This window comes from Mauremys reevesii, linkage group 10 (genome assembly GCF_016161935.1).
Source record: "Mauremys reevesii isolate NIE-2019 linkage group 10, ASM1616193v1, whole genome shotgun sequence".
Lineage (NCBI taxonomy): Eukaryota > Metazoa > Chordata > Testudines > Geoemydidae > Mauremys > Mauremys reevesii.
In genome coordinates this window covers 11,258,935-11,280,818 of record NC_052632.1, presented here as the reverse complement: position 1 = coordinate 11,280,818, position 21,884 = coordinate 11,258,935, and the positions used below count along the sequence as shown (strand labels likewise).

Sequence of the window (21,884 nt, the reverse complement as noted above, 5' to 3'; positions counted from 1 at the left end):
CCCTTGGAAGAGGCCACCCCTTCCTTTGCCCCAGCGATTTTTCCGAAGAGTCTCAAATTCACCATGTGAACTTCTGCTTGTTTTCTACTACTAGGTTATCCGTCTATGAACTAGTTGTACATTGAATGATGTGTTAACTAATTCTCATGCTCTCTGAGCCTCCCTTAAAGTTACAGTGCAACAAATGGCACTCGGGCCCCAAAACATTCAGGTGTACGGACAGATTTCCAAGCCATCGTATTGCGAGGGATTCCGAATTCTCTAAACTCTCTTATTTTTCAATGCAATCTTTTAATTCTGTGTGAATTTTATATCCATTTGGAATTAACGCCCGTTTTACAAATTACAGTATGTAGCACAAATAAATTGTTTGCTGTTTAGAAAAGCAAGGGCTCTCCTAAAGAAAATAAAAACTGTTAAAAGATGAGATTTCATGAACAGTTTGGGTCTAATATCCTGCAAAATTTACCTTTTGTTTTTCTTCCTCTAGCCTTCCTTTGTCATCCTCAGGTGAGCAAAGGGAAAGTGCAGTTTACTTTCTGTGTGATTTAAAATTACAGCCTCACTATCACTAACAGAAAATAATGTTAAGAAACAGAAGTTCAGGTCTTAGTTGTGAAGAGATCTTTAATCTTACAAGTCTGAATGGAGGTATGGGATTCAATACTTAGTTCCTTGCTCTTTATAATGTACTCTGTTCCCTAAACCTTGCTGCCTGGATGCTGGGAAATGGAGCACTTTGGGATAAGGAAAACTGGGCAGCAGAACAGTTTGCTTAGTGCAGTTTTTTGACCTGTTCAAGGCAAGATTAAATTGTAACTGGTAGTTGTATAATGCCATTGCTGCTGTATGATACTGATCATAGAGGTCCTATTAATATTTACTGTTGAGAATCTTTCTTAATAAAAACACACTACAAGGTCACACTACTGATGCCTTGGCTATTGTATGGCTAAAACATCTGATGCCTACATAAGCCCCTTTGACTTTTTTTTCCTTTTTAGACTTTTATATCCCTGTTTCATCTCCCTACTTTATATTTTGAACGTATTTCCATCTTCCTTGTATCATTTGTGCATCGTCTAATAATAATTTTTAGAGATGGTGTTACAGATTTCTCTTGCTAGAGTGCACAACTGCCAAGTTTCAAGGAATTCCATGTGACATCTTGTGCAAGTTATTTAATGAGTTAATTTTGTATAGTCCAAAACAATTTGCATTTAGGCACAAAGTTCTTTTTTAAGCTTTGTGCAGTTAGGGCTGATGAAAGGTAACAATTTATTTGACTTCCAATGGAAACAAATCACTGATTACCTTCACAGGGTTGGTTCCCTTGAGCAATTGCGAGAAGGCAAGTCGTTATTCCTGGCACCCCTCAGAATTAAAGGGAGGGGTTGCCATAGTGGCAGGTAAATATAGGTCTAAAGGAGGTGCAGTTGCTGTGCAGGAAGGAGCTGGAGGGAGTTATTTGGCGTGAACCTGGAGGAGTTAGCTCCATTAGCCCCTTTCATGCATCAGTTCCAGTTCCCACCCTCTCTTTCCATTGGTTCCTCAGCCTCATTCAACCCATTAAAATCCCCCATCATCCCCACTCACATTTTGTTTCCCTATTAACTTCTAACCTCTCCATAGCTCCCTCCAGTAGCTCCTGTCCCACTCACTCTTAGCTTGGCCAATAGCCCCTGAGTCCTCCGAGCAGCTCCTCCTTCCCCTTGGTACCTCCCGTTAGTCTGTTCTCTCCCCTCCATGGTGCAGTCTTACCAGACACATCCTCTGCTGAGCTCCATGCAAATAGGAACTGGGAGGCAAGAGTAGAGAGCAGGCAAAGGAGGAGGCACCATGGCTGCCTACTCTTGGCAGGTGCCCCAGCGACTTTGGTAGCTCTCTCTGTATGGTATTTGTGTAGTGAGGGTACTGTCTGAATGTGCAGCTTGCTGTGAGCCCTGATGTTAGCAAAACAACACAAAATTAAATAAGACGTTTTGCCTCCCACTAGTACAGCTACGAGGCATGTTGTCCTGTGCCTTGCTTTGCGTGGTAGAAAGGGTGAAAAGTATCGGTGAGAAACTTTATATATAGCATTTCTTCTGTTTTAAAAGATAATGTAAGAAGTGAAAGTAATAGCACCACAAGTTGAAGGCAGGTGCATAGTTTTTTTTTCCCACTAACTTTCACTACCAGGTACTATTTTAAGATGTCTGTAACATTTGACGGTTCAGTTACTGCCCAGAGTTAGTTTGCTTCTATGTGAAAAGAAAAACAACCTCTTCAGATTGTGTAAGGAGTCTCCAAGTAGCTAGGGCTTCTTCCTTCCGCTCTCCAGTCAGGACTGCAGACTAATGAGTACATGATATGCATACTCATTTTTTAAACTCATTGTATATGCGACTGGTTATCTTAATAATAATAATAATAAAAAAAGCAAGAGCCCACGGCTTAAAATACCCAAGGATCTCTGTGTACAAGAAAAAAATAAAATAAAAACAAATCTTACAACAAGCTTTGCAAAATAAATATGTTGTTGTTAAGTTCAGTGTTTGCCCCTAGAGTTTTTATATTATGACATTCATCTGCAGAGACCTAGATTTCCTTCAGATAACATGAATAAAAGGAAGTCTGTTTCTGTTCATCGGTTTTTATTCAAGCATTGCAGCATGCAAGAGTTGTCTTTTGTGAAACAGTTAGCATTTAATGTACTGCCTAATTTAGTGTAAAGTGATGGTAAGAGAGGAATGGACCATACAAAAAGACTGTAGTGTACATGATTTCAATATCTCACTGTTTTCTAGCTGAAGGATCCCAAAGTGCTTTTCAAAGAGTTATATAATAACAGAGAGACATCACTTCCAATTGAAACAGCAGGAAAAATTTAGGAAGACAAAATGTAATTGCTAGAGTTGGAATCTGGCTAAAACACTTAAACCCCTGCAGTGGCAAAAAGTCCCATGAAGTCTTTAATGAGCATATGTGATTAGGACTTTATCTACACATTTGCACCTGCAGTAGCACAGTAACACCAGTCTGGGACACTTGTTAGTACTGACATAGGGGGAAGAATAGTCTGCAACATAGCTGCATCATTGAGGTATTCCTTGTAGGTTTCCTATCCACATTTTGGTCCTGTTTAGCTTATGAGATAAGAGGTCACAGGCCGGGAGGGATGGCTATAGGTCCATCCAAATCAATGCTTCATTTTGGCATCAACCCGTTCTGCAAGAAAAATTAAATGATTTAAGCAGCCAACATTCTAGGGATTAAATCGAGACCCTGTAAAAGTGAATGGGGCTCAGATTTCCCTCTAAACGTTTAAAATAAAGTCAGCACATGTAAGAGGAATTGAATTTGAAAGCTCAAGGATAAACTGATAAACTTGAATGCAAATAAAGGACTACTTTGCAAACGTATTTTCATAATCCTTTTTGATTAGGATTGCTTATCAGAAGGAGGCTATGTTTCCAGATAAGTAACTAAAATCAAGCCATTAAAATGTAAGTATGCAAAGCTTTCTGTCTCTAAAATTACTTGCATATAATGGTAATGATTTATACTTGGGTGAGGTTCTGTAAGCTGTGATAGGAAAAGTCTCGTACATCTAACTTGAGCTGTTTCATATCTAATGCACTTTAACATACCCATTGTTCTCTTTAATTATTGCAGCCAACTGATAGACAAACATGACTTGTTTGCCCTTCTTTTTCCCTTTCCCTTCCAGAGAGGAATGTATCCTCCAGTTGGTATAACTTGTATGCAGAGGACCAGAAGAGATGGGTTATAGCAGAGAGAGGAACTAACAAGAGGGTGTAAGAAGGATACACCCACAGCCTCCTGTTGCTTTCTTTTTCTGCTACACCCCTCTCTGCTGGCACCATGTTGTTTGTGTCACAACCATTTATTGGATCAAATTCAGAGATTATATTTAAACCTAAAGGGGATTATAGCTGTTTGGTGGCCAGACACTCCTGTATCTAAATCAATACAAATAACTATTGTTGGCAGGCAAAGCCGCTGTTTGTACAAGTGTAATTTATCTTTGCTTGGAACCAGTTTAGGTGGACCTAATGCACTGTCCCCTGTGTCTCCTAGGGCTTTACACTGGTGCAGCTATGCCAATGCCTGCCATCAGTGGCAGAAATCGGGGGAAAATTCCTTGTGTAGACAAGGGCTAAATTATTTCAGCCTTCACGTTGAAGGAGCTAGAATGTGTAAAGTTGTATGAGGTTAGCTTCAGTAGAGTTTTTCCTTTTGAATTGAAACCAGTGTTAAGACATATGAATAAAGAACATCTTCCTAATAGCCTCTATCTGTCATTTGTTGGTCTTTTCAGCTACTAATTATAAGAATTGTTCTAAATGTTGAGTAGTGGTTAGTCATAGCTGAAAGCATCCTAATTTAAGCATACATTCACAAAGCTTGTTGGTATGCAAACCGACCCTTTATTTTCACTTTCATTGTATAAGCAAATTGAATACAACAATTAGAATATTTATGAAAGGCATAACAGCAGTGCTCAGTTGCATATACTTGATTTTTACTGCTTTTGTAATGTTTCAGTGTAAGCCTACAGGTTCAGTTTATCATGTTGCTCCATGGGGGCTGGTGGCAGTAGGGGGGTGAGTATTCAGAATGAATACAGCAACACGTTCCGCAGTGATACCTTCAGATGCAGGTAAATATCATGACAGCAGTGTATGAGGTGTAGTGAGTTTGTCAGGCTTACTAAGAGTTGCTGGCATGCAGCAGTGAACTACCAATGGGCCTCTGTATCACTCACTTATCATTCCCCACCTAACCTCTTCCTGCCCTGTCTCGTCATCTGTCTTGACATTTGGTAGTCTATACACAGTTTTTTGCCTTGGGGAAATAGGAAATTGTAAAACTATGAGGGTTTAATGCTATCAGTGGCTAATACTTTTGATGTCCAATATTTCAGTACTTGGGTCAGTCTGATGAGTGCTTGTAATGTCAGAATACTGTATTGTGTTCCTTAATATGGTGTGGGTTGTGCCAAGTTTTTCAAACCATTCCTTAGATTATATTGTCATTAGGAAAAAAGTGATATTCCTTAGATTGGTGGAACAGATTTTGAGACACACAGGTCCTTTTGTCTTGAAGTATTTTGTTTTGATGATGATGATGATGTATAAATTATTGGAGAAACATTTTATTCATAGTGTTATTTGTAGAGTGCCGTATACATTTATAAGGGTCTGCACCATAGCAGCTATCATTCAGAGGGGCTTGTTCTACAACTACTGTTTACTGAGTGAAGTGCTTACTATCATGAATCCTTTCATGGAGAACTGTGCCTGGTAATGTTTGCAGGATTAGGCGGTATGTTAGATAACAAAACGAAGACAATAAGCCGTGGTGAATAGTCAGGAAAGTAGGGGGGAGAATAATAGAAAGGGAGTAGGAAACACAGCTCTTTGAAGAGCCTTGTTCATCTAGGGAAGCAGATGTTATGAACTGGTCCTGTCTTTATCAACAACATTTTGAATGTGACAGGTTTGTGTGCGAGAGAGCGAGCGAGAGCCAGCAAAGCAGAAGGTGCTGGATAAAGATGAATTTGAATTTCAATAGTGTTATTTTTTGGCATTTTCTACAAACATGTTTGGCCTGGTAATTCTAAATGATGTAATATTGGAAGTGGAGGCCCTATGACCGTGAATGGCCAACCGTGTTTGAAGGGGGAAGGGTTTCTAAATGAGACCTGTCAACAAAAGCAAGCTCAATATGGCCTCCTATGGTTAAAGCATTGCACTGGGATTTGAATCTGGTCTCAGTTGCTGGCTCTGCCATGGACTTCTGTGTGTCCTTTGGCAAGTAATTTAGGGCCAGATTTATTTATATTGTTCCTCCCCACAAGTGCAGTGTGCTTGATTCTCCCCTTGATTTCAGCTAGAGCTGTGGGGACTTACCTTGCTAAAAACAGGCCCCCTGACCTCTCTGTGCCTCCGTTCCCCACTGTTGAGATGTGGATAATTCTTCCTACCTCACAGAGGTGTCGTGATGAAGATATATTCATTTAGACTTGATCTAAACACTGTGTTTGTACCTGTATAGCTATCTGGGTTAAGGGTGTGACTTTTTTTTTTTTTAACTGAAATAAAGTCACAGCCACTAGTGGAACAGTTTTATACCAGTACAAAAGTGCCATACACCAGTATAGTTTATTCTCTTTCCTGTATGGGATTAGCTATACTGGTATAAGTACCTTTACACCGATTTAACACAAAAGCAGTATTGCCACCCCCAAAATGCTCACAAACCACAAATTAGGGTCCTCCACAAAATCAAAGGATTAGGTTAAAAATCATGAGATTTAAAAAACCAGAACAAAACAGGATTCTTTTTATATTCCTTCTGACTGATAATTTGTTTTATTTTAGCTGGTTGTAGAGTTTTCAAAATATACTGTAAAATTATACAAATATGTTTTTTTTTTAAAGTGTTTTCCTGTGTTCCAACCAGGTCTGATATTTGTCTTGCCTCACATTTTTACAAAAATCTAATCCTCCCTGTGCAATTTATTAAGCTCCTTTGTAAGGGGGGGCCTTACAAATGTTCAGTATATTTGGTCGCTGTTTTCTCAGGATGTGGTAAACGCCTTTCTCCCTCCCTCCCTCCCCCCACCCCTGTCCCGACTCATGGACAAACAATGCTTGCACACACATAGGCTGTTTGTTTCCACAATGACCTGCTCCAAAAGGAAACCACTTTCCTGCTTGATTACTTGGAATATCACTTATATAGCGAAAGCAAATCCTCCCAAAGGAGTTGCACTACAAGAATAATTATGAAGCATTTGATACCAGTAAGTGTCTCAGCCATTAAGTGCCTAATCCAAAGCTCATTGGAATCAGTGGAAATCTTTCCAAAGACTTCAACAGGCGACAGAAGAGACCCTAAGAGAATTACATGTACTTGAAGGTAGCTTGTTTGTTCCCTTTGTGTGTAAATCAGCTTTGGAACTGATGGAGCATTCAGTGCCATTTTTAAAGTCTGCCCAGGAAAGTGTGTTTGGGGATTCTTTTTTCTTTTTGAGTCAGGTTGTTTGGATAATAGCCTATTTCTGAGATTGCATGCTATTAATGCCATACTCCGTAAGATTTGTATTGAATTAGCTCATTTTTATCAATTGTTTATATTACGTTAATACCCAGAGGGCCAATTTGGGATCATGGTCCAGTTGTGCTAATCACTACAGCGAGGAAAACACAGTCCCTGCCTGAAGAGCTTACAATCTAAAAAGAACAACGACATGGAGGAAGAGTGACACCCTTAAAATCTATCGATGAGAAAGATTGTATAAGTATATTACGAGGTCAGCAGGGACCCATATGGTCATGTAGTCTGACGTCCTGTATAACACAGGCTAAAGAACCCCACCCAATAATTTCTGCATCAAGCCCATAACTTCTAATTGAGCGATAGATTCTAGAAAGACATCTAGCCTGGATTTTTATATACACTTTTTAACTTTTTAAAGTTTTATTATTCCATCAAAAATATCAGCATGCCTCAGCTATCCCTTGGCCTTACTGCATCAACTGCGTGTTGGCACCACAGCAGAAATGGGTCTGGAGGAGAGAATAGTAGCCTTATGCCTCAGCGAGCACTGCATGCATGAGGGGTGGGATGGAAGGATGTTCAAAGGTGTTTGTGGGAGGAGCTGACAAGTAAGCGACTGAGGCTGGCATCATTGGCAGAGAAGAGGAAACAGGGTGAGGGGCAAGGCGATGCAATAAGGGCCATATCCAAAGCCCATGAAGTCCACAGAAAGAGTTCCACTAACTTCAGGCAACTTTGCACCAGCCTGCAGGAGACAAGGAGTGGATATGTAGGGAGGGGCAGAGTTTAAAATTGGTGGCTTGTTAATCAGCAGCTGGCTGGTTAAATTAAGTATATTCATCTCATTTCTACCGTTTGAAAGCCATAGCTTAGTTTGTAAAGTAATGTACGCAGAGGTGGGTGCCCTAAGTATGCTGGCCTCAGTTATTAAACGCTCTGTGGCCAAACTAATTGTGTTCCACCTCACAACTGTCCTGAAGTCCATTAAAACATCTTCCTCCCTTGGTCCCCTCAGAGGGCCTGGTTTTGGACATTCTAAATGAAAGTAAAAAGTATTTCTGATGTCACTAGTCTCCCTGATATCAGTGGGGCTATTCCGAGGGCCTCCTGATTCAGTGGATGCACTATACCAGGAAGTGGTGATGGAGAGCGAGCCCACCTCACGCTCGCCCTGCAACAGTGGCTCCTGTCCTACAGGGCTGGGCCTGACTCCTCGCTCTGGGCCTAGTGATCTGGTGTACAGAGACACAAATGCCAATCACTTAGATTTGGCCCCACCACCTTTCCATTGTGATGGAGGAATATGTACTACTTGCATGAAGAAGGGTCTGCAGGATCTGTGGCTGGGGGATACGTGTTTGAACAAGTTTTACTTTGTGTGTGTGTGTGTGTGTGTGTGTGTGTCTTTAATTCAGATGGTATTTTACAAAATCATGCTTTCTTGCCTACAGGCACCTTGCATTTATAGCTCTTGCTGGGCTAAACCTTCAAAGTGGTCTTCTCCAAAGAATAATTCTGTGTTGTGGTGGTGTGTTTCTGTGGGGAGGGAGGGACTTCCAGGGACAATAATGAGTGCAGAGAATTCAGGGACAATAATGTGTGCAGAGAATGTTATTAGCTGTGCATCAATTGAAGCCTGGATTACTAGATTCTTAGCTGTTACCTTGAGCCATCACTGTTCACTCCACCTTGACTGATGAGTGGCAGTTCTCAGTGTTCTGTTTATGAGTTGGTATACTGGGATGCCCAAGAATTTGCTGAAAGTTTTAAATAGGATGTGCAGGAGATACCCTCACCAGAGCTATCCTTTGTGGTCAACATATCTGAAGTACTGTCCCATGCTGAAGTGTCAGTAGAAGAGATTTTAGAACAAATTGATACATTAAACAGGAATAAGTCATCAGGACCAGATGGTATTCACCTAAAAGTTCTGAAAGAACTCAAATATGAAATTGCAGAACTACTACCTGTAGTATGTAACCTGTTGTACAAACAAACCTCTGTACCAGATGACTGGAAGCTAGCTAATATAACGCCAATTTTAAAAAGAGCTCCAGAGGTGATCCTGGCAATTACAGGCCGGTAAACCTAACTTCAGTACTGGGAAAATTGGTAGAAACAATGGTAAAGAACAGAATTACCAGAAACATAGATATCCATGATTTGTTGGGAAAGAGTCTACATGGCTTTTGTAAAGGAAAATCATGCTTTACCAATCTATGAGAATTCTTTGAGGGTGTCAACAAGCATGTGGATAAGGGTGATCCAGTCAACATAGAGTACTTGGCTTTGACAAGGTCCTTCACCAAAGGCTCTTAAGGAAACTAAGTAGTCATGGGATAAGATCCTCTCATGGATAATTAACTGGTTAAAAGATAGGAAACAAATGGTGAAGCCAGGAGGAGAAGACAGGGATGGATCATTCTAACTGTTCTGTTCTGTACACTACCTCTGAAGCTTTGGTACTGGCCACTGTCAGAGACAGGATACTGGGCTAGACAGACCATTGGTTTGACCCAGTATGGCATTGCTTATCTCCTTTCAGGCAGGAAAATGTGCACAGAAGGTATACTAGCATTGTAATTTTTTTCTCATGAAAACGTTACCATGAGTCAAATCTTTGTTTACAATATATACTAAGCCAATCACTCTTCCAGATTACAGTAACTCTAGTAGTTGTCAAGTTGAATATTTTAATTCATAAAGTTTGATAACCCACAATATCTGGTTTCAGATAGGGGAAAGAGTGGAAATCGCCCACTTCTGGTGATCCTAAAGGAAATGGGCCTCACATAATCTTTACTATCATTCCTTAGTGTAGGGCACACCTTCTACTGCTAATTCCCTCCCTAATAATGCAGCATGCTTTCCTCTTTCTTGTTCGAAATGGACTGAAGGTGTGTGGTTGAGACATCATGTGTCATAATCCACAACTGCTGTTCACTTTAATGATTTAGCTTTCATTCTTCTCACGTTCTTTTTAGTCACCCTATGAATTACTGAAGTCATTTAAAACCAACAAAATGCCAAGGAGCTGGTGACATCCCCATTGCAGCTATGGATTTGGATAGATCCTCTGTCTGGGGATCCCTGAAACAGAAGACCAGGCCTTTGTTACAAAACTTCAGCATAAACAGGACAAAGAAAAGCTTTAGAAAAATGGTGGATAGAAGGCAAAGGCATTCCTTGGACCGGCGCCTCAGTGTATCTGTGCCTGACATACTGGAGAGTGAGTCTTTCACAGACGAAGAAACTACTTATTCAGGTTCCCAGGCCTTGTCCACCTATATCCCCAGCACTCTTTCCAGCTCGGTCATGTCTCTCAAGAGCAGCAGCACTCCTTTGAAAAGGGCAGGAGAGGACCTGCAGTGGAGACAGCAGGAGTCTGTGCACACGGAAATCAACATTATGGAAACAGAAACGGAAGTCATGTGTGGATCAGAACCCAGACGGAAATCCAGCATTGACCTCTTTGCATTGCTGCAGAGAGCACGCCTGAGTGGTGATCTGACAGAAGAAATGACTGAGGTAAGGAAGGGGCTTTTGGATAAGCAAGGATAAGTAATCATGTCACAGTTTGCATTCTGTCCTTTATCTGGCTTGGTTATGAAGGATGGAGAAAGTTTAAAAAAATTTTAGGTCAGTAAAAAATTATCTTATATAACTTGTGAATAAATCCCATTACAGTTTTTCCCTTTCATAAAGTGGAAAGCTCTAAATGTCACATTGGAACATTGTTCTATTATTTGGCTTTGGCAAGTGCACAATACTTTTAAAGGCAAATTTTTGAAGGTTCTCAGAACAATGATCCCTTGATTCAAAAGCGTTTGAAGGCTTCTGACTTTCAAAATACGTTGCTCTCTGAAACATTTGGTGTAATACTTTCTTTGTTATCATAATATACTGGTTTCATCAGATAGCAAAGATCCACCCAAACCAGATTGAATAGTAGAGTGGAAGGAAGAGTGGGGTAAGCTCTGCCTGAAATAGGAGTTAATTGAAATAACTTGATGGAGTGCAGTGAACTTGTTAGATCCTGCTCAGGAGTTTCATTCAGGTTTTCATTACAGGATGATCAGTCTGGTTAACAGCACAAAGACAAAAGGGTTTTCTAACACTCCCATTTAATACTCATGGAAATGAGAGACTACCACTGACTGCAGTCAGGCACAGTACTGGCAGGAGGCATGTGAACTTTGTCAACGTAGCTCTGCCTGGGTTATTCAGTCCTGACTTGCATCACCACCTGCCTGTCCTGAGAGAGGCAAGACAGTGGAATTGCATGGCAGATTTGTAATATGGACAGCAATCCGTGAGTAGAGCTGGTTGTCATAAATATTCTAAAATTTCATTTAGTTGAAGCTCAAATATTGACAGATTCATAGATTGAAAGGCCAGAAGGGACAATTGTGATCATTTAGTTTGACCTCCTATATAGCACAGGCCATAGAACTTCCCCAAATAAATTCCTAGAGTAGATCTTTTAGTAAAACATCCAATCTTGATTTAAAAGTTGTCAGTGATGGAGAACCCACCATGATCCTTGGTAAGTTGTTCTAGTGGTTCATTACTCTCACTGTTAAAAATGTACGCTTTATTTCCAGCCTGAATTTGTCTAGCTTCAATTTCCAGCCATTGGATCATGTTATACCTTTCTCTGCTAGATTGAAGAACCTATTATTAAATATTTGTTCCCTATGTAGACAGTCATCAAGGCTTTGTCTACACTACCACTTTTGTCGGCAAATCTTTTTTTGGTCAGGGATGTGAAACAAACACCCCCGACCGACATTGAGTTTCACTGACAAAAGCACAGGTGTGGACAGACAGCTTTCCCGCTGACTTAGCTACTGCCACTCGTTGGGGGTGGTTTAATTATGCCAGTGGGAGAGCTCTTTCCCTTCGGCATAGAGCGGTTACATGGGAGATCTTACCGCGGTGCAGCTGTACTGCTGTAAGATGTGTAGTGTAGACATAGCCCAAGTCAGCCCTTAACCATCTCTTTGTTAGGCTAAATAGACTCAAAGAGGTCAATTTATCACTAAGGCATGTTTCTAATTCTGTCATCATTTGCATGGCTCTTCTCTGAAGCCTCTCCAATTGCACAGAGACTTAATAGTTTCAACAAAGTTTTTGTCAGTAAGGATTTTGTGTGTGTGTTGTGACCAATCAACCAACTAACTCACTCTGTAACTGGGCGGTTAGGATACCGGACTGGTATGGGGGAGATGCAGGTTCAAGTCCTTGCTTTGCTTGTTGCTGGCACGGGACAAGGGATTTGCTGGCCGCAGCTTCCTGCAGCCTGGAGTGGCGAACCGTGGCCAGTGGGAGCTGCGATCGGCCGAACCTGTGGACCCGGCAGGTAAAGAAACTGGCCCTGCCCGCCAGGGGCTTTCCCTACACAAGCGGCAGCCCCAGTTTGAGAACCAGTGGGTTATATTATAAAGGGGGAATTGTTGCAATGGGGAGTAGTCACAAAATCAAACATGCCTTTTCCCTTTCTCTTTGAATTCTCACCTGTTCCGGTTTCTTACAGCAACTCATTTTATTTGTACAGTCTGTCTGTCTGTCCATCCATCCATCTTGATCAGGAAATACTCTTCCTTGGACTGCACCACACTGACTCCAGGATACCTTTTCTGACTCCCTACTTGCCATTGCATGAAACAATTCTCAGCGCCCCTTTTCTAACTCCAAAGTGTCCTTGTTACATCTTCATTTCAGGCGTTGTACATGTTGGTCCAGAGCTTGGCCCCCGCTGGGGTTCCCTTGTACCACCCTGGCAGTACAAAGTGGTCGTAAAGCTGACCTAACCGGACCACTGAGGACTCTTACAGCTCTGGTCTGTGCAACATCACCTCTCAGCATCCAGCATCAAGGGCATGTCTGAGGAGAATAGCTGCCTTCTGACTGATCCTTGGCTGGTGTAGTGACTCATTGGACCAGGGATTGGCAACCTTTGGCATGCGACCCTCCAGGGAAAGACCCTGGCGGGCCGGGCCGGTTTGTTTACCTGCTGTGTCCGCAGGTTTAGCCGATCGTGGCTCCCACTGGCCCTAGTTCACCGCTCCAGGCCAATTGAGGCTGAAGGAAGCGGTGGCCAGCACATCCCTCAGCTCCCATTGGCCTGGGACGGTGAACCGCGGCCAGTGGAAGCCGTGATCGGCCGAACCTGCAGGTAAACAAGCCGGCCCAGCCGCCAGGGAGCTTACCCTGGCAGGCTGTGTGCCAAAGGTTGCTGATCCCTGCCTTGGACAATACCTGCCAGTCTAACTTAGAGCAGCCCATTCTTATGCTGGGGACCAAACTCACTCCTCTGCAGCAGCCCTAAGTCTCAATGGGGTCCGAAGATAACATACAGCCACCTTCCTCCCACCTCCCAGTCCTGCTCCAGACGCCATTTCCCTGGACCCAAGAACTGGGGCCTAGAAGTCTCTGACCTGGTTTCATCCTCTGCACCATCACTTAACTGTGATACCTAAACTGCTGTTTCCGCTAAGGATGACCTCAGACGGTTCTGATGCTCTCCATCGCCCCCTAGCGCTCTGCAGTACCTGTCCACGCTGTCATTGCTGTACAGCCTGCCCTTTTCGGTAACAGGGCTGGAAACTCCTCCCCTCCCCACAAGATCTTGCTGCTCTTGACCACCTCTTTATGGATGAGGTACTGAATAGTCCCATTTCCTTGTACACGTCCAAATCCATTAATTTGGTTAGTCGCTGTATAGACACCAGGGAAGCGTTTTATAGCCACGTGTGTCTCTTTACAAAATGTGTCATTACTACGACTTACTGGCCTATTCCATTGCTGTCCCCCTGCACCATTTACACTCTGCTTTCTTTGGAGACAAAATGATATTTGCTGTCCACAGTGAGCTTCAAGTAGAGCGACGAAACCAGGGGCATATCTGCGTCTTGCCAAACGGGTGCCTCCAATCTCATTTGAGCAAGCTAGTGTAGTGGCTCATGTTTCAAAACTGAGGGCCATATTGACACAAGCTGAGGTGTGTAAAACACACCTCCATGAACCCCCACCCTCAAGTCTCCTGTATTCACCTACAAAAAAAGCTGTTCCTCCTGCCATCCCACTTGCCCCTTTTTGGTGTATCCCACTCCTGGGGCTTTGTTGCCATCCCATTGTACCCTGGAGTGAATCTGGTCTACTGCTCTAGCCTTGGTAGTGACCTGGTCTAGTTAGGAGTTTAGTCTAGAATGTGGTTTAGCCCCCATCCAAATGGTTGCCAAGCTTGCAGTTAAAAATCATTGTAGCTGACATTGTGGCAGTTCCTTAGAGCTGTTCCCAATCCATTGCCAGGGCGCTAAATGTTCTGCAGCCACAGAATCCAACCCAGGCCACAGAAATGTTCTCCAGAACTTAAGCTTTCAATTGAAAACAAACAAAAAAATAAATCTATTCCTTATGATTGCAGAGATAAGTTTTCAAGTGTAAGACACGTACTAAACCAGTGCAGTGTTGTGTTCCTGAAATCTGTCTGTTAAATAATAGCTTGGAGAGGTGAGAACTACCCCATTTATTGTAAATAACTGTATTGTTAACTGTTTCACTGCTGTTCATTCTAGCAGAAACATCCAGTCCCACAATCCCGAAGAGTGACAAAGTCCCTGATTTTCCCTGATGTAGATATCACAATTTAGGGTTGGTTTACATTGGAAAAGTTGGGGAAATGGTATAACTGAGACATTTTATAATTGCACTATAAAGTTGTAATGACTTAAGCTGATATACATGAGGGATATAGTTACCGTTATAACTGAATAGTGAGTTCTAAAATGCTTAACCTGTCCTGGCTGGAGTAAATATCATTATCAGATTGTGCTTTGTCATTCATTATTTAAAGTAGTACAATCAATAGTATCCTCCTAGAATGTAACTTTTGCTTGTACTAATTTTAGCAGTGCCAGTTTAAAAAACCATTAGCTAAACACACAACTTTAGACACTGGACAGATGAAATTTGCTTATTTTCAAATGTATTTTTAGTTATATCTGTAAAATAACTTACAATTGGCATGAAAATAAATGTAGTTCCAACTATGATACCAATAGCAATTAAGGAGTCAAATATTAGTGAGTCACATACATGATTGTGATCAGTAAACATAAATGCCAAAATGATTAGAAAAATACATTCCCCTTCTTAATAAAAGAGAAAGATACACTGGGGGATAGGAATAGGGTCCAGAGTGACTTAGACAAATTGGAGGATTGGGCCAAAAGAAATCTGATGAGGTTCAACAAGGACAAATGCAGAGTTCTGCACTTAGGAAGGAAGAATCCCAGGTACCGCTACAGGCTGGGGACTGACTGGCTAGTCAGAAGTTCTGCAGAAAAGGACCTGGGGATTACAGTGGACGAGAAGCTGGATATGAGTCAGCAGTGTGCCCTCGTTGCCAAGAAGGCCAACAGCATATTGGGCTGTATTAGCATTGCCAATAGATTGAGGGAAGTGATTATTCCCCTCTATTCGGCACTGGTGAGGCCACACCTGGAGTACTGTGTCCAGTTTTGGTCCCCCCACTACAGAAGGGATGTGGACAAATTGGAGAGAGTCCAGCGGAGGGCAACAAAAATGATTAGGGGGCTGGGGCCACATGACTTACGAGGAGAGGCTGAGGGAACTGGGGTTATTTAGTCTGCAGAAGAGAAGAGTGAGGGAGGATTTGATAGCAGCCTTCAACTACCTGAAGGGGGGTTCCAAAGAGGATGGAGCTCGGCTGTTCTCAGTGGTGGCAGATGACAGAACAAGGAGTAATGGTCTCAAGTTGCAGTGGGGGAGGTCTAGGTTAGATATTAGGAAACACTTTCACTAGGAGGGTGGTGAATCAGTGGAATGGGTTACCTAGGGAGGTGTTGGAATCTCCTTCCTTAGAGGTTTTTAAGGCCTGGCTTGACAAAGCCTTGGTTGGGATGATTTATTTAGTTGGTGTTGGTCCTGCTTTGAGCAGGGGATTGGATTCCTCCCAGCCCCCCAAAATCTGAAATGATGCCCCGGGTGAGTCAGACGTGGCCAGAGGACTACCCCGGTCTTTGGATCAGATGCTGTGATGCGGTTCTCACCATAAATCAGCCCTACCATCCTCTGGTGCTGTCGTGTGGTCTTCTCTGAATCCCGCCCCCCACCCCAGTTTGTCCGTATATTTCTGGGGGGGTGGGAGGGCAGAACCAAGTGCAAGATCCCTGGGAGCGCGGGAGAGGGTTCCTCCCCAGAACTCGACCGAGAGGGGACGTCCTCTCCCTGGACAGGACACTTGGGTGGGCCCCGACTTCGGATGGGTGGGAAATGACAGGGGGCAGGGTGGGGATGGGGAGGAGGGTTTGGGGCCGCCTCCCACCCATCCCTTCCAGCTGACCTTGTGGGGGGCGATGGACATTCTGGGCAATGGCTCCTCGGGCCCCAGGTGCTCACCAGCTCCGAGAGGAGACGCCACTCTCCAGCGGCAATGGCTCCCACCCCACCGCCCCACACCGGGCCTGGCTCCCCAAGCGGCAGGCCTACCTTTTTTGAGCATTCTCTGTCACTGCTGGGCCGCCCTCTCGCTCGCCCGCCCATCCCCCTCCCAGTGTCAGATTAGCCACTGGGTCAAGGGAGCATGCTCACAAGCCCCAGCCAGTTGGGGGACCCTGGAAAAATGATGCCCCTAACTGCGCCAACCCCCCCCATCTCTGTCTGCTGGGGAAGGGGGTCAGGGCGCGTGGGGGCTTGCCAGTGGCCTCGACCCCGCTCCCTGGCTGGAGTGCCGGGCAGAGCAGGGTGAGCCCCTGACCCCGCTCCGTGGGCAAGATGAAATTAAGCAAAGAGCTGGATCCAGCCCGTGGGCCATATGTTCCCCACCCCTGCTCTAAAAGTTTTCAACATTCTTTTGGTAACCACAGAGCTTCATCTCACTGATCACAGAACCAGAGGATTCGGGAGGAAGTCAGACCTTCTGAACCAGCCAGCAATATTTTTCTAAAGTGCTTGGCTGTGTTGTGTATCATCTACCCATTTCCTTATTTTACTTCAGTCAGCACACGTCCTGCTACAACCCGAGTTCCGTGTGGTATAGAATTTGAATGTGTGATTGTGGTTTTACACCATGTTAAAGATTAGCCACTGCTCTAAACTACTGTGCTGGGTATTCAGAACACACAGTCTCCAATACTATTTATATTAGGATCAGCTGCAGAAAAAACTTAACCTTAACTAATCTTAGTCTTTAAGATGCAACTGGAGTACCCCTCTGCTTTGGAATTTGCTCCCCCGTCTTAGTGACCTTCAGAAGACCTTACAAGGCTCCTCTTTTCTCTGTGGCTTTTGAAAACAGAAATGTTGTCAGAGAGGTGATATTTGGGGGAGAATGGATGATTCTTCAGTGTGAATTTTCTTTTGCTTGGGGGCTAGCCATCTATTGTCACTATCTGGTGGTGGTTCTCTGTGTTATGTCTTACCCTTTTAAATAGATGTCAGTAGAGCCTACTGCTGGGCTAAAGTGCCTTTTTAAGTTTTCCATACTATATAATGAATATTTTTATCCTTGCATTTTGGGCACCCAATATTTACCAGTGAATGGATCACAGAAGTGTTTCTTTCCTTTGTATGTCTTATTTTTTTAGCTTATTTAAAATGGTAAATGAAACAAAATACTGGGCTCCATCCTGCTGTCATTCACTCCATTGCAAATTGTAGTTATTTCAGGGACTGCAGTGGAGTGACTCTGGATTTACACCAGTTTAAATGACAGCAGAATTTGGCCTAGTGCAAGAAAGATAGGCTTTGATGAGTGATCACATTTATTAGGTGCCCGCTGAAATGGGGTTATCCCCATTATATACTTGAGAAAGGTGGCAGTTTGACAACCCTAAAGATGGAAGTCCGGTTTATTCACAGAACAGGTACATCACAGGCAGCAGCCATATAACCTTCCTGCACACACCAGTGTGCCTCGACTCTGATTTGGAGGCACAACCTCTGAGGATGAAAGAGTAGCTTGAGTTTAATAACTCATTTAGTTCCTGGCCTCTCTGCTGAGATACCCACAAGGGTGCCAATTAATGCCAGTTGTTGGGGTTTATTTTGGGACGTAGATACTTGTCCATGGTAAAATGGACTAAGACCACCAAGTCATAACTAGTAACAACTTTACAGTAGGTTGCTAACGACCGGGGTCCTATCCCATTGCCTTCTTGTATCTCAACCATCCCTCCAGATAAGGTTAGAGAAGATGGAGATTGTAAGCTTTTTGGGGATAGGGACTGTCTTGCTGTATGTCTATACAGAAACAAGCACAATAGGATTTCAGTCCTGACTAGGGCCTCTGGATACTACCAGAATACAAATAACAATGATAGAGGGAAAATCTCTTCTTTCCTTTGAGCAGGAATTGGACAGTGCTTTATGTTCTGGTTTACAAAGTGACCAACCAGGAAATATTAGCTATGTGAATGATGCTAATTTTACAGTCCAGGTATAGGAGGTCACAAGCCCACCGACAGCCATTCCGGGCTCCGGGGCAGAACAGTCAATGGGCTTGAGCTGCTGCTGGTTGCGCTGCTGGGGGCGCTCTTCTGGCACGGGCAGGAATTCCACATGCCCTCCAGGCTGCCTTCGCTGCTGCCAGTACCACCCCACGCGCACCTAGGAGCCCTGCGGCCCACCCGGGCGAGTTAAAATGGCCGGGACCCCCTGGGCCCTTTTAAATCGCCCAGGCCCCTGGGCAATTTCCCCCTTCGCCCCCGTCGGCGGCCCTGGGAGGTCAAATTCTGCAAACCTTATTTGGGCAAAATTCCCCTTGATTCCATTTAGACTTTCAGTCTAAATCTTTGAAAAAAATAAATAAAAAACCTGGATTCTTAATACTGTGAACCTGAGTCTCTCTTACCCTGGTGTAACTCCACTGACTTCAAAGAAGTTTCTCCTGGCTTCACTGTTGATCAGATCAGAATCAGTCTTTGCAGATCTACTATTGTGGGACAGTCTGACCGAATGAAATTTGGACCAAAAATGTAAACAAAATATGAAAATGTTCATGATATTTTCCCCATTTCTGTTAACCTGCCAGGTCCTCAGGTTCGGCCGATGGTTCGCCTCTCTAGGCCAATGGGGGCTGCGGGAAGCAGCAGCCAGCAAATCCCTTGTCTGCCGCCACTTCCCGCAGCTCCCATTGGCCTGGAGCAGCGAACCGCAGCCAGTGGGAGCCGCGATCAGCTGAACCTGCGGACCCGGCAGGTAAACAAACCGGCTTGGCCCACCCGGGCCCCCAGTGTGAGAACCACTGGTTTAAGGCAACACAATTGAGATTTTATGCACGCTAGTCAGGAAACGCAAAGTTAAAGGTCCCCAAGCAACTGTAACTCAGCCCTTTCGTGCAGGGAGCCTCTTCTGTTCCATTATCTGATGATAATTTTGCTGAGTTTAATGTGTGTTTGCAATGTGGCCAAGTTATGGTTACTGGGGGAACCATAACTTCACATTTCCTGCCTATTATATGGATAAAATGTCAGTTGTAATGTGGCATTAATGTAGTTTTTTTTTAAATGCAATTTATTTTTTGAAAATTAAAAAAGAAAAATGGAGTGATTAAGTTTTGAAGTATAAATATATTTGCATTTATTCAGTGTATCAATGTCTGTCTGACTGAAAGGCGCCTGGGGCAGGAGCTAGCCTTTTTGTTATGTTTGTACAGTGCTTAACACAACAGGGCCCTGATCGTGCCTCTATGCTCCATCACCATGCAAATAATAAATAATGATGACAGCACTTGAGGATTGATTTCTGGGCTCTGTGTGGTGAGAGAGAGAGAATTCTGGGCCGTGTGTGTCAGTGAGTGTTTGGGAGAGGGATATCATCCTTCTTGGCATTATTCTGTGCTGAAATTCTGACCAATGTGATCATCCTGTGTGAAACCAGTACAGCTGCCCTCTCATGTTATGCCTCCTAAGAGCAGAAGAAATCTGAGCAGGGACCTGTACCAGTGGCCATAGTGTTATCAGGGGTGTCCTGACCCAGATGTCCACTTTTAGCCCTACAGATAGCCCATCCTTGGCTCGATGCATGGAGTCAGAAACAGTGGAAGTCCCCTAAAAGTGTGTGTGGGGGCCCCACCGGTGCCTGAACTATGGCCCCTCCCCCACACTGCCCCTTCCCCCCCAAGGCCCTGACCCTACACTGCCCCTTCCCCTGAGGCCCTTCTTCCCAAGTCCCTGCCCCTGATTGCCTTTTTCCCCAAGGCCCCACTCCCCCCAGCACTCGCCCTTATGGCTGGTAAAAAGTGATGGGGCCAGCGGTCCGTGGCCCCCCCTGTTCCAGCACCCCTGCATGGAGTACTCATAAGGTGTGTCTACACTGCACACCACTGGCAGTGGCATGTAAGGTACATGTAGCTACCTGCCTCAGTGAAAGCAGGCTGCGTCCACATTGCCATGTGTAGCTACATGTGGCTGCTGGGAAAGTCTCTGGCAGGGAGGAGGCAGCAGGGAAAGGCTCCATAAGCAGGCTCAAATAGCACTCCAAAACAGCAGTGTAGACGGGGGAGGTACTGCTTGGGTACACAGAGAGCTGTGTAAGGTATATACTCCAGGGTGCTATTTATATACTGCACACCCCCAAGCACAGGTAAGTGCTCTACACGCAGCCGTAAGATTTGTGCAGTGTCGACTTGCCCATTAAACACCTGCAGATGCAAACTCGAGGGTTTGGAGGAGTCGAGCTTTGGCTGCAGAAGTTGCACCCTGGCCTCCCGCCCGTGCCACCTCTTTTCCCATATGCACAGAAGGGCCAGGCAGCATTTTTTTCAATTATTATAGAAAATGGCACAGAACGTGTTTCCTTCCCCCTCTTCCCACCATCTCCTTGACAAACTTTGTCTCAGTCAATCTTTTTTAGCTTGGTAAAACATGTTTCCCTCATGAAGAGTTATGTACATCAGTGGTTCTCAAACTAGGGCTGCCGCTTGTTCAGGGAAAGCCCCATGCGGGCTGAGCCGGTTTGTTTACCTGCTGCGTCGCAGGTTCGGCCAATCGCAGTTCCCAGTGGCCGTGGTTCGCTGCTCCAGACCAATGGGAGCTGCGGGATGCGGCGCGGGCGGAGGGACGTACTGGCCGCTGCTTCCCACAGCCCACATTGTCCTGGAGTGGCGAACTGCAGCCACTGGGAGCTGCGATCATCCAAACCTGCAGACGCAGCAGGGAAGCAAACCGTCCCGGCTCACCAGGGGCTTCCCCTGAATGAGCAGCGGCCCTAGTTTGAGAACCACTGATGTACATCACATACCAGGTTTGAAGTTTTAAAATTTAAATGGCGGAGTTATTTGAATTTCTAAGATTTTAATTTGATTTCTTCTTTTCCTCTCCCCAGACTTAGAGATCTCCAAGCTAAAATACACAATGAAATATTACAAAGATTTCCCCATTAAAAAAACTGTGCCTTTGGATTGAGAAGGTGAATTAGAAATTTCAACCTGAAGTGTCATTTCCCTACTCCTTATCTCTAGTATGCTGTTGCTCCTGCTCTTTTTTTTAAGCACCTGGAATGGGGACTGTGACAGACAAAGTCTTATCATCCATACGTATAGCATCGCTAGCACAGTGTTGGAATGCAAAGTGGTAATTCACTAAATTGTGGAAGTGTAACAATTCCTCAGTCTCTCTCCACCCCTCCACTCCCCCCCACCCCGGCCATCAGCAGGGTTTTAACCAGGAATATTCATCACTGAAAGCATGGTCCTCTACCATCTGAGCAAACGGGATAATTCCAATCTCTGGAAGAACTAGAAGGCTCTTCTTTTTTGTGTGGCCCAGCCACCAGAGAGTGAAGAT

At 44.2% G+C, this 21,884-nt stretch overlaps 1 protein-coding gene across 10 annotated transcripts in view; it reads left to right on the top strand.

Moving 5' to 3' along the window:
• The window catches only part of MCTP2 (multiple C2 and transmembrane domain containing 2), a 178,763-nt gene that overhangs the window by 35,362 nt on the left and 121,517 nt on the right, over positions 1 to 21,884 (top strand). For 8 of the 10 annotated variants that reach the window (XR_005585626.1, XM_039492368.1, XM_039492369.1 and 5 more), the window contains exon 2: positions 10,056 to 10,599. The exons of 1 other annotated variant lie outside the window; for it this stretch is intronic. Coding sequence is in view for 8 of the 9 variants with exons in the window: in XM_039492368.1 (XP_039348302.1) it covers positions 10,129 to 10,599 (471 nt within the window). In the remaining variant the exon portion in view is untranslated. Of the gene's footprint in view, positions 1 to 6,814; positions 6,931 to 10,055; positions 10,600 to 21,884 lie in introns of those variants that run through there. One more of the 10 variants, XM_039492367.1, reaches the window with a different exon arrangement.